This window comes from Cebus imitator, unplaced genomic scaffold, assembly GCF_001604975.1.
Source record: "Cebus imitator isolate Cc_AM_T3 unplaced genomic scaffold, Cebus_imitator-1.0 Scaffold159, whole genome shotgun sequence".
NCBI classification, from domain to species: Eukaryota; Metazoa; Chordata; class Mammalia; order Primates; family Cebidae; genus Cebus; species Cebus imitator.
The window spans coordinates 1,632,217-1,644,204 of record NW_016107474.1 but is presented as its reverse complement, the minus strand read 5'-3'; the positions used below and the strand labels follow the sequence as shown (position 1 = coordinate 1,644,204).

At 56.2% G+C, this 11,988-nt stretch overlaps 1 protein-coding gene across 5 annotated transcripts in view; it reads right to left on the bottom strand.

Annotated features, from left to right (window-relative positions):
* Nucleotides 1–559: 559 nt before the first annotated feature.
* The window catches only part of LOC108314634 (oxidative stress-induced growth inhibitor 1), a 54,976-nt gene continuing 43,547 nt past the window's right edge, over nt 560–11,988 (bottom strand). For 2 of the 5 annotated variants that reach the window (XM_037743904.1, XM_037743906.1), the window contains 5 exons: nt 9,249–9,302; nt 8,570–8,673; nt 6,375–6,452; nt 5,260–5,351; nt 2,443–2,642 (listed from right to left, as the gene is read on the bottom strand). In XM_037743904.1, coding sequence (XP_037599832.1) covers nt 2,458–2,642; nt 5,260–5,351; nt 6,375–6,452; nt 8,570–8,673; nt 9,249–9,302 — 513 coding nt within the window. In that variant the 3' untranslated portion in view covers nt 2,443–2,457. Of the gene's footprint in view, nt 1,198–2,442; nt 2,643–4,267; nt 4,723–5,259; nt 5,352–6,374; nt 6,453–8,569; nt 8,674–9,248; nt 9,303–11,988 lie in introns of those variants that run through there. The other 3 variants (XM_037743907.1, XM_017543594.2, XM_037743905.1) reach the window with 2 other exon arrangements.

The following is an 11,988-nucleotide window of genomic DNA, read 5'->3' as shown; positions in this document are numbered from 1 at the left end:
GGAGCCTCACTCTGTTGGCCAGGTTGCAGTGTAGTAGCACGATCTTGGCTCGCCGCAACCTTACTGTCCCGGGTTCAAGCGATTCTTCTGCCTCAGCTTGGGATTACAGGCATCTGCCACCGTGCCCGGCTAATTTTTGTATGTTTAGTCGAGACGGGGTTTCACCACGTTAGTGAGGCTGGTCTCAGACTCCCGACCTGAGGTGATCCATTTGCCTCGGCCTCCCAAAGTGCTGGGATTACAGGTGTGAGCCACCATGCCAGGCCTATTTTTTATTTATATTTTTTGAGAGAGGGTATCACTGTGTCACTCAGGCTCAGTGCAGCCTCCAACTCCTGGTCACAAGGAGTCCTTCCACCTGTCTCCCGAGTAGCTGGGACCGCAGGTGTGCACCACCACGCCCAGCTAATTTTTGTATTTTGTTGTAGAGTCAGGGTCTTACGTTTGCCTAGGCTGGTCACGGACTCCTAGCCTCAAGTGATCCTACTGCGTGGCCCTCCCAGAGTGTTGTGATTACAGGCGTGAGCCACTGCACTGAGCCTAGATTGCTGTGATGGAGAATTTATCACCCTGGAGTGAGAGGTGAGGCTGAAGTCATTGGTTTATTACTTATAGCTGTCTGTTTCCTGAAAGGCTCTGTGGCCCTGGGCCGGGAAGGCTGGGGCTGTGCCAGGACCATTCGTGGAGAGTCCTGGAATATGACCATGTGGCAGGGTGAGAGTCATGCCATCAAAGGCGGCTGTGTGTGAAGCGGCTTTGGAGTTGGACTGTTGGATTTGAACACTGGCTCTGCCGTTTGCTATCTCGAAGTCTTCGGTAGTGTGTGAACCTTTTTGCAGAATCGGTTGCCCTACCAGCAAAATGGAGCAGGCTTACTCTGTACGAAGTGGGGCACTTGTGAGGAATGAAGGCAATGTGTCTGGAGTAAGTGATGGGATACCTCACACACGGTGGAGACCCAAGCAACGGTAGCTTTATCCTGGAAGACCCAGGTTGTGATTGCCAAGGGGAAAAGGGAAGTATGAGGAGGTGAGGACTTGTCCCAAAGCAGGAAAGCAGCTCAGGAGGCAAGTGGACTGGCACTAAATGCTAAGAGGTGATGGCGGGGCTCTTTAAGGGGTGACTGAATATCACCACTCGGGACAAAGGCTTCCATCTCCATTCTGTGACAGGTAGATGTGATCCTCACATGACTGTCTGCAAATTAACTATCATAATGCAAGGCAATTAACCCAGCCTCACGCAGTCACAGTTGCAGAAGCTGGGATGTCACCTTCCACCCAGATGTCCTCAGGGGCCAGGTGGCAGTGTGTAGGGCTTCCAGCACACGGGCTCTGGGTCTGGCAGATGACTTGACTCTGCCTGCCACTTACCGGCTGTGTACCCTCGGCAAAGCCTGTTCCCTCTCTGAGCAGACCTTGTTTTCAGGGAAGATCCCTGCCTGTGCTCTCCTCAGCTCCTGCACCCTTCCTCTGGATGAACTCCAGCCTTCCAGTTTACACCTTTATGTCGGTTTCTAAAATGAAGCTGTGGACAGCCCCTCCCTCCCTTGCAGAATGGCTGCCAGTCTGAGCTGAGGTCCTTGCAAAGCGTGCGACACAGAGTGTGTCCTGTGGCAGCTCCTGGCCCAGGGTGACAGCTGTACTGTGTCAGTGGAGAGTCAGAAGCAACAGCCCCGGCACTCTAGCCTGGGCGACAGAGCGACAGTCTCAAAAGAAAAACACACCAAAAAATGTAGTGTAGATGCCTTGTGCTTCTGCTCTGAGTGTGGTGGGCTATAGGGAAGACCCCCTTCCCTTGGTGCAGGGGCCCAGCCCAGGGAACTGCTGGCCCCAAGCGCCTCAGGAGGAGGTGCCTACCCGCAGATGCCTCCCAGGGACAGTGGCAGCTTTGAACCGGGCCCAGTGAGTATGCAGCTGTGCCACCTAAATGCAGGTGGTGAACTGGTTTTGAGAGTGATTCTTAAGGTGTAGGATTCAATGGCCTTTAGTACATTCACAATGCTGTGTCTCTGTCACTTCCATCTAATTCTAGAACATTGCATCCTGAGGAGATCCCCCTACCTGAGAGCCATGCCTTACCGTTTCCCTCTCCCCGATCCCACAGAGACAGCCACCCTGTGTTTTCCGTCTGCATGGACTTGCATGTTCTGGACGCTTCCTGTAAGTGGAATAGGACACACTGTCCTGACTGCCGCCTTCGCTCAGCGTGGTGTTTGAGTCACCCAGGCTGCAATGTGGCTCAGCCCTTCACGCCTGTGGATGACTGAAAGAGCTGTTGGCTGGAGAGGGGGCATTTGTTGATGTATTCGTCGGCAGATGAGTATTTGGATCATTTCTACATTTTGGCTGTTGGGAATAGCGCTGTTAGTTCACGGGCTGAGTGGTTTGGATGCCTTTTTCCATTCTTGTGCGTAGAGTATGTCCCTAGGAGTGGAATTGCTGGGGTGTGATAATTCTACCACTGGCCATTGGAGAAACCCGATGGTGATGTTACCGGGTTAATCCGAAGCCGTCCTTCCTTATGGGTTGATGCTATGTGGTGGGGGCGGTTGGGCGCGGGACTATGGGTTTGGATCTGACTTGAGCTGCTTATTTGCTGTGTGACCTCTGGTGAGTCACTTGCCCTGTCTGTCTCCACACCTGCCAAGAGCATGGAGGGAGATGGTGCCTGCCAAGTGCTCGACTGTGCCAGGCTCTGAAGTGTGAATTAAGTGGGAGCTCTTGGGGCTTGTAGGGTTGAAACGTGTTCTTGTCAGAGCCCCTTGTTGCCCACTAAGGTTCTGAGGGGGCCCTGAAGGTGTTAAGTACACACAGAGACACCCCAACCCACGGAGGGTTACTCTTCAAATAGTCGAGCCTTGCAGTCGGGCGCGGCAGCAGGGTGGTCCCTGTCCGTGCTGTTCTCATATGCCAGGCAGTGAAGCCCTTGATCCTTGGTTGGGATGGGGGCTTCTCTGCACGTTACAGATGAGAAAACAGAGGCCCTGACAGGCTGCTGCAGGGACGTTCAGCTTGCAGATGTGTAGATGGTTGCTGAATTCCTTTTTTCGCTTCCTACAAGCCCACGTTGTGTTTTGCTGGTTTCCAGTGTCCAGCTGCAAGGGGATGGCAGGACCCAAGAGGGAGGCACCCACCGTGGGAGCAGGGATTTCGGGGCTCCGGGCAACCTCGGGCAGGCCGGACAGTGTGTCAGGGACTTTGATGGGCAGTTGACAGTGTTAATCATCACCATGTGTCACTGGCCAGCCCTCTGTGCACCCCCAGGCTTGGGGTAGGAGGTAGAAAGGTACCCCTTCTGGGTCCTGCACCCCCAGGCTCCCACCTGGCCTGCGATGTTCTTGGCTCTGCCTGGTCTTAGGAGGAGACCCACTGCTCTACTTGCCCTTTGAACTTTTGTGTGTGACTTTTCTGAGACACTCTTGCTCGGTTGCTGAGGGTTAAGTGGCGTGATCTTGGGTCATGGCAACCTCCGCCTCGCAGGTTCAAGCTAGTCTGTTGCCTCAGCCTCCTGCGGGGCTGGGAGTACAAGCACCTGCCACCATACCTGGCTCATTTTTATTTAGTAGAAACGAGGTTTCTCTGTTTTGGCCAGGCTGGTCTCAGGCTCCTGACGTCAAGTGATCCACCCACCTTGGTCTCTCAAAGTTCTGGGATTACAGGCATGAGCCACTGCACCTGGCCGTGTGTGACTTCTTTCCTGCTAACCAGGCCTGAGAAATAGGAAGAGGTTACAAAGCTTCCAGAATAAGACTTAAGACATTATTTCTGGTTGACAGTCATGGGCTCCTGCTTCGTTGAATGGCTAATGTGTGCAGGGAAGGACTTACAGGCCTTTAGGGGGTCGCGCCTGGGGAGAGCGTCTTTTTGCGGCCATACTTGTGGTCTGTGCCAACTGTGTGATTTATGGTGGGACCTTGAGCTTGGAGGTGTTAGCTCTGTGGGTGTCACCCCTGTCTACGTCACCATACCCCAGAAAGATGAGGGACGCATCCTGGGTTGGTGATCTTCTGTCCGTGTTGAAGCTGCGAGCCTTCAGTGCAGCCCCTTCCTTTGCTGGTTTGTGTCTGTCATACACCCTGTGACAGCGGTGCCCCGTCCTTTGAGTGAATTATGGACCTGAGGGTGGTTGTGGTGCCCTGGGAGCTACGGACTAGGCATTAGCCTATTGGTTCAAGCGTCCCCAAGGCTGTGGGTACTTGAAGGTTTCACACGGCCCCACCCCCACCACTGTCGGCCAGGAAACAGACACAGCACACCGCCCTTCCTGACCAGGGTTTATTTGGTGGCTGCCTGGCTAGGTTGGCTACTACAGGGTCGTGGCTCCTGCCATGTAGAAGAATGGCACTGAAGAGGGCAGCACTGAGTCCCGACCATGAGAACATGAGGAAGGCCGGAGGCAGGGCGTGGTGAGTGTGGGTCATGCATGGCTGTTTGAGGGGTGGGGGAGATGAGGAGGTGGGATGCTGGTTCCAGGAGGCCACCCCTGTCACTGATCACCTTTTGCTGCGGCAAGACCCTGGCAACACAGCTACTGCTCTGCCAGCTCAGGTGGGGGGTGGGGGAGGCCTCCTTCCCTTCCCAGCAGGGAAACACCTTTTTGTGGAGGATACATTGGAAAGACAACTTCTGCACCAAAGTTTCTAGAAAACAGGGGATGTCCTTTACAAGAAGAAGGAGCCTCTGGGAGGCGGTCAGTCGCGTCCCACTGTGCACCAGGCAGCTAGAAGGAGAGAGAGACGGTAGACAGAGCACTGAGCATGGAGCAGCCTCCTGGCTGGTGGTGGGCATCTGGAAGGGCACGTGGTGGTATAGCTCCCCTCACCAGCGCCCTGGGGAAACATCGGCTTCCCTGGCAGCTGCGAGGCAGAAAAGCCCTTCCTGCGGCTGGCAGCTCAGAGCCCTGGCCTTAGATGGTGGAAGGCTTTAGGCCCTTGTGTGATGCACAGCTGCTCACTGGTCACCTGGGTGTGAACCACACTCCTGGGAAGGCACATTCAGTCTGGCTGGACATGGAGGGCGGGGGTGCTCTACTACAAGCTCCGGCATCCACACCTGCTGCAGGCTGGGGCTGCCTCCGAGCTGGCTGGGACCTGGGCGCTCTCCTCTCCCCCAGGACCCTCTCTGTCCACCTAGCATTGGGCCACAGTTCCTCCAGGAGCAAACAGGGAAGGCTCCAGTCTGCAGGGGCAGCCTCTGGTGCTGTTCCCTGCTCTCTCTACACAGGTGGCCACAGCGGTTCTAGGCCTTCGCCTCCTACCTGGCACTGAGATCCTGGAGAGGGCCTCGGGCTGGCTCAGCGTGTCCACCTTGACGTGCCGGAACGCCTTGCACACGGGGCTCTGCAGGTGCCTGCCACCCGGGGACACGTGTTAGTCAAGGTGGGGCTGGGAGCGGAGCCCCTGTTCATGCTCGCTGTGCCCAGGAGGGGGGACCTTATCCATCATCCTGGGGGAATCTTTAGACCCAGAGCGTTTGTGAGAAGGCGAGGGGGTGCCCAGGGCGGCTGAGTGTGGGTAGCTCTGGGGTAGGCAGGGAGCTTTTCTGGCCCCTGTGAGCCTGGCAGGTGCTGCAGGTACCCCTCTTATGAGTGCACGGAGTCTCCAACTCCGACTTTACCTTCGGAGGAGGAGTGGGGCCATCCTCTACCCAGGAGAGATGACAGCATGAAAGCTGCTAAGGGTTCTACTCCCTCAGTTTGTGAGTCCCTGCTCCCACCGGGGTCCTCAATTTGTCAGCACACCCTGAGTGTTAACTGGGGAAGCAGGTGATAGAGGCATGAGCTTGCCCCAGTCCCTCCTCCTGCCTCTGATGTCTGGCACGTGAGAAACAGTCTCTACCCCAGGTGGGGAACAAACGGCCCAAGATGTGCTCTGAGCAGTCCACAGGACCCTAAAACCCATCAGAGCTGATGATTTCCCCTACCATCCCCCCTCCACTCAGCTGGAGGGGGGAGGTTCATGGCTGGCACTACTGATCACCTAGGGACTGAATTACCTTGGGTGTCTGGCCCTCCACTCCACAGGGCTGGGCATGGAGGAAACTCGGGGGGAATCAGGAGGGCACCTGACCTGGGTGGGGCCGGGAATGGGATTTCAACCCTTAGCCCAGCAGTTTCTCATCACCCCCAGGCAGCGGCTGTGGGGGTAGATCCTCAGCAGGGCTGCCGGGGCACCTGCATTGAAAGTGCCGAGCTGGCTGCACTGGGGGGTCTCAATATCCCCCGAGGACTCCTGCATGCACGGGAGTTAACTGAGACATGCATTTGCAGGGAGAGATGCCTCGTGACTCTGTGTGCTGGGCTTGGCTCCAGGTGAGGGGCCCTGGCAGCCGGCCATCCCCCACCCGGGCTTCCCCATCACCTGCCACACTCACCTCTTCCACTCTTCCTCTGTCTCCCAGAACTCATAGACAACAAAGGTGAAGCCGTCTGAGAGCCTCACGGCAGCGATGCTGTAATAGGAGACAGGGGGGAGCCTGTACTTTAGTGCGCCCTCTCCCTCGCAGGGCCCTGAGGACCCCGGACACAGTGGCTGCCTTCACCCTTTCTTCCTCCCTGTCTTGCCCTCTGTTGGGCCTTGACTAGTGACCCTAGAGCCCAGCTCTGAGCTAGATACCCTAAGACTCAGGGGGTTGGGGTCGCCAGCAGGACCTTCCAGGATCAGAAAAAAGGGACTTCGGTTTTTTTCAGCCTGTTGCCCAAGCTGGAGCGCAGGGGCATGATCAGGACCCACTTCAGCCTCAGAAGTAGCTGGGACTGTTGGCCTGGCAAATTCAAACAATGTCTTCATAAAGATGGAGTCTGTGGTCCCCAGGCTGATCTTGAACTCTTAGACTCAAACAATCCACACACCTTGACTTCCCCGGGTGCTAGGATTGCAAACTCCAGCCCCTGTACCAGCTGTGATGTTATTCTAAAAGGCTTCATCTTTATTTAAACAAAACCGGTGAGCCCCATCTGATGGCTCACAACAGTAATCCCAGCACTTTGGGGGTCGAGGCAGGTGGATCACTTGAGGCCAGGAGTTCAAGACCAGCCTCACCAACGTGGTACAAGCCTGTCTCTAAAAAAAATTACCCAGACATGGGGGTGCATGCCAGTAATCCCAGCTCCACCAGAGGCTAAGGCAGGAGAATTGCTTGTACCGGGAGACAGATTGCACCATCGCCCTCCACGCTGGGTGCCAGACTGTCACAAAACAAATAAAGCCCTATCTTTAAAAATCAAAGCATCTTCCTCCTGATCCTCCTCTCACGAAATCCTAGAAACAACTCCACTATGCTGTACCTGCCCTGGATGAAGCTGCAGCAGACCTGTCCTTAGTCCCACGGGCGGAACCCCCAGTTCAGCACTCCCCTCAGTATAAACGCTCAGATCCTGCCTGCCACTCCCGGCTCCTCTGTACAAGGCCCAAGTGACCATAAAGGGGGAGCCAAGAGCAGGGGGTGGAGGGAGGGTGCCAGGCTGGAATCCCTCCTGTGGCCAGCACACGCCCCATGCCTGCCTCTGCCACTCCAGACTTGCCTTCTCCAACTCAACAAACGGCACTGTCCCCTCCGGAGGCTCTGAAGCCGAGTCTCTCCGTCCACCCTGCCTCCTCTCCACCGCCCATCCGGGTGGCCCTGCCTTGCCCTGGCCCCACATTTCACATATCGAAGGAAAGACCAGGTCCTGCGCCCCAACCAGGGCTACTGAAGCACGGCCCCTGGTGGCCACCCCAGGTCTCCGCAGCAGCCGCACTCCTGCCCCGGCTACCACCACTTAGGCAGGCCTCAGTGCACCTGCAGCCCAGGAAGACCCGTCCCCAAGACCCCGTGCGGACCTGGCCTGCCTGGTTCACAACCGTGCCCCCAAAGGGGTGAATGAATGAGTCCCGGGGTGGAGTGAGGCAGAGCCTGGCCGCAGAGACGGGGAGGAGCACCTGGGCCTCATGCTCCTTGGGGACCCCTACCCTCCAGAACGAAGGGCTGTTGTCTGCTGCAGAGCCCTACACTCTGGCCATGTCACATGGCTTAGCTTTACCAAGGAGCTACATCACCCCAGGGGATGAACGGGAATTTGAGGGTCAGGCACCTTCCCCGACCCTGACTAGGGGGGAGGAGGGAGAAAATGGCGGCTACATTTCTTGGCCATTCCCCTCCAGCCTCACCTATTCGCCTTCCTTGGTTAACTGAGCACATACTACATTTTGTACCTGGTGAAAAGTGTGCAGCAATGCTCCAGACAGAGTGACACCTAAGACTGAGTGAGTGCACGCGGCACACGAGACACGGCTGCAGGCTTTCACACTTGATTCTATCTCCACCCGTGATAACCCACAGCAAGGAGTCTGGGGGGTGTCACCCCTTTACAGATGCGTAAGCTGAGGCTGGAGAGATGAGATTCTCCTCCCATGTTTGCATGGCTGGGAGGAACCTGAGTAAAGACCTGAACCCAGCTCTTATGCACCCAGCTATGCGTGTTCCTGGGGTGCGATTTGTATGTAGGGGTAAGGCTGGTCCTGCCCCGTCCCTCCACTGCCAGGCAAAGCTCCCTGCCACCATCCCACCACGCCGGGCGGCTCACTCACTGGAAGCAGCTCCTCTCTCCCGCGGTGCCCCGCAGATACTGGCGCAGGGAATCCAGGAACTCGCTCAGCTGCTCAGGGCACACGGCCATCTCCTGCCGGACCAGCTGCAAGTGCCACCGGCCACAACAGGAGTCAGTGTGGGGCTCCCTGGCAGGCCTCCTCCCTGAAGACCCATCCATGACCTCCCTTCCTCGGTCAAAAAATGACCCTCCCACACTTTTCATTCTTAGCATACGCATGGAATAAAAATAGGCTACGAAAGGATTAGAAGCAGAGGTAGCCCCCACAAATGGGGAAAACAGACGCGGGTGATTACACAGGCCCCAGCCGTGGCCACAGCTGCTGCCACGCCTCCGGGGCCCGGAGACACAGCATACCCACGGACCAGAAAAATTCAGAGTTGATGGACTAAGCATTTTGACATCACTGTCCTGCTGGCCACTTTGCTCTAGACCAAACTTTTTTTTTGGATCAAAGACCAGGGACCTTAAGGAACACCCCTGGAGTAGGGGGTGGCTTCAGGCCAGGGCAGGGCCTAGGGGCCAAGTGCTGGGGCTACATCTCCCCTGATGGAGGTCCCAGGCAGGGCCGGGGGCCGGGGCATCGAGCCCCATGGATCCAGGCAATCCTGACTCGCACAGGGATGTGGTCCCAGGAGAGGTAGGGGAAGGGGTCTTACCATGTTGGTGCCGTCTTCGTCCGAGAGGCGCTGCTGCAGGTCAAACCACAGTGCCTGAAACAGGGCAGCTCACAGTCAGGCCACAGCCAGAGATGCCCGCCACCCCAGGTGCAGGGAGCTCTGGGATCCCTGAGGCTGCAGGGAGCTGCCAGGGGCCTGGCCCTGTTATGCAGGGCTGGGAGACCAACCCTAGGCAGTGGCAGAGACTCCCTCTGGCCCTGGCATCTGGGGGCAGTGGGAGGCACAGGTGACCCCATGCAGAGGGCACAAAGGGGGTTCTGAACATGTCGCTGGGCCGAGGATGGCTTGGGAGAGGAAGCAATGGAAACCACAGAGGCCCAAGTCTGAGATGCTGGGGTTGCCACAATCATGAGCAGCAGCCCTTAGACTCCTTGTAACTTACAATCACCCCAGGTTCTAACCCCCAGAACCTCAGGGATCTAATGGGGTGACCAGTTCTCTCTGGCCTTCTCTGGTATCTGAGCTAGATGCTTTACAAATACACATTCAATCCTCCAGACTCCCCGGGGCAGGTGCTGCCCCACTGTGAGCTCGTCTCCAGGAACCACATCCGTTCTGCTCACCGGCGCCTGGTATCTACACAGGGCTGAGCCCTCCCAGATGATCAGCAGTCACTATGTCACAGCAGAGAACCCTAGCCCTGAAGGAGAGAGAGCTGTGTCCATGTCCAAGCGTGGGTCTGAACCCAGTTTCTCTACCTGACACAGAGGATCATGCTGCTGCTTCCTTTAGGGCACCCCATTGTCCATGTCCGGGGGCTCACACCTGTGATTCCAGCACTTTGGGAGGCCGAGGCAGGTGGATCACCTGAGGTTAGGAGTTTGAGACCAGCCTAGCCAACATGGCGAAACCCTGTCTCTACTAAAAATACAAAAATTAGCCAGGCATGATGGCACATACCTGTCATCTCAGCTACTGTGGAGGCTGAGGCAGGACAATCTCTTGAACCTGGAAGGCAGAGGTAGCACTGAGCAGAGACTGCACCACTGCACTCCAGCCTGGGCAACAAGAGCAAGACTCTGTCTCCACAAAAAAAAAAACCCAAAAAACCTGGGTACCCCACTACCCACCACGACCAGGCCCATCTCTCCATCCTCCAGGAGGACAGATGGTCTCTAGGAGTCACACAGGGCGCAGGTGAGGCACACTGGCTAATAAGGAAAATAGCAGCATGTGGGTGAGTCTGCGCAGTCACCACCGTGACGTTCTAAACGTCTGAGGGAGAGGCCTTGTGTGCTCAGTTTCCACTGGGCCCTGTAGTAGCTGATCCTGGAAAGGGTATTGCCTTCTCGGGAGTACATGGCACGATCGCATTTTTGTGAGTGAAGGTGTGCATGGAAGGAACAAGGCTGTTTCCATGGTTTTAAAGCATATGTGTGGGCTCCTATGGCTGAGGCTGGAAGAGCCACAAGAGGATGAGGAGAGGCAATACGGCCCATGTATCTGCCCTGTTCTGCTCCCAGCCAGCTGCCCCTAGGACCTCCATCCTTCTAGCTGAGAGGCATCTCAGGTTGGCAGGTGAAGGGCGGGGCCTGAAACCAGGCGCAGATTGGCCCCTGCTCACGGCCCGGGCCAATTAGAGGCTGGGGAGGAGGGCCTGGTTCCACCCCGTCTCCAGGACGCCCAGGTACTCCGTGGTTACCAGCCAGCCTGGTTGTTAGGGCGACCAGGGCACTAAAAATAAGCTTCAAAGAGTCTCCCTGCCGAGGCGCCCGCAGAGTTGTTATGACAACCGGGCCACGGGGTCCCCTCCTAGCCATTCTGCAGTCAGCTTAGAGAAAGGGGTAACCCCACCTTGGCCTCATCCCTGAGGGGGAAGTTCGAGCTTCCTCCCTCGGACTTCGGACTTCGCTGCATGTCAGCCTCTGCCTCCCTGTGTGTGCAGAGCCCCTTGTTCCTGTCCCCATGAATTCCTCAGAATGAACCCCCAACTAAAAGCGGCAATACCCTTTGCAAAGGTGTTAAAAAAAAATACGAAAAAGTAGGAGAAACATAAAGCACCTCAATTCCAGGCTTCTGAGAGCTCAGTGACCTTGGCTCCTACGGGTATATGGGTGTGGTGTGTGCACATGGATAGGATTTGTTAACAAAATGCCTCCTAATCACTGCTACTATTAAATGCAAACTATGGCACTGGGCTCTGTACTAAACCACCGAGGTATCATTTTGGTTCATCCTGTCAACACCTCTGTAAGGGAGGGGTCCTGTGCTCCAGGTTATTTTCTTCATCAGACGAAGAATCTCAGCCTCAGAGAAGACAAGTCCCTGGCCCAAGGCCACACAGCTCTGAAGTGGCACAAGCAGAACTCTGACTGACACTGAGCCCAACTGTCTGCAGGCCCTAAGACAAACTTTTCTTTCCATCCAGTGGACATATTGTGAGCACTCTGCCCTGAGTCATGAAACACTCTCTGAAAATGCTCTCTGTAAGGGCCGTGTTATTTTCTAACACCTGCGGATGTCCCATTTCACACTTCATACATTTGCTTCTGCTGGGCGCAGTGGCTCACGCCTGTCATCCCAACACTTTGGGAGGCCGAGGCAAGGGGGTCACAAGATCAGGAGATGGAGACAATCCTGGCTAACACGTGAAACCCCAACTCTACTAGAAATACAAAAAATTAGCTGGGCATGGTGGCATGTGCCTGTAGTCCCAGGTACTTGGGAGGCTGAGGCAGGAGAATCGCTTGAACCCGGGAGGCGGGGTTTGCAGTGAGCC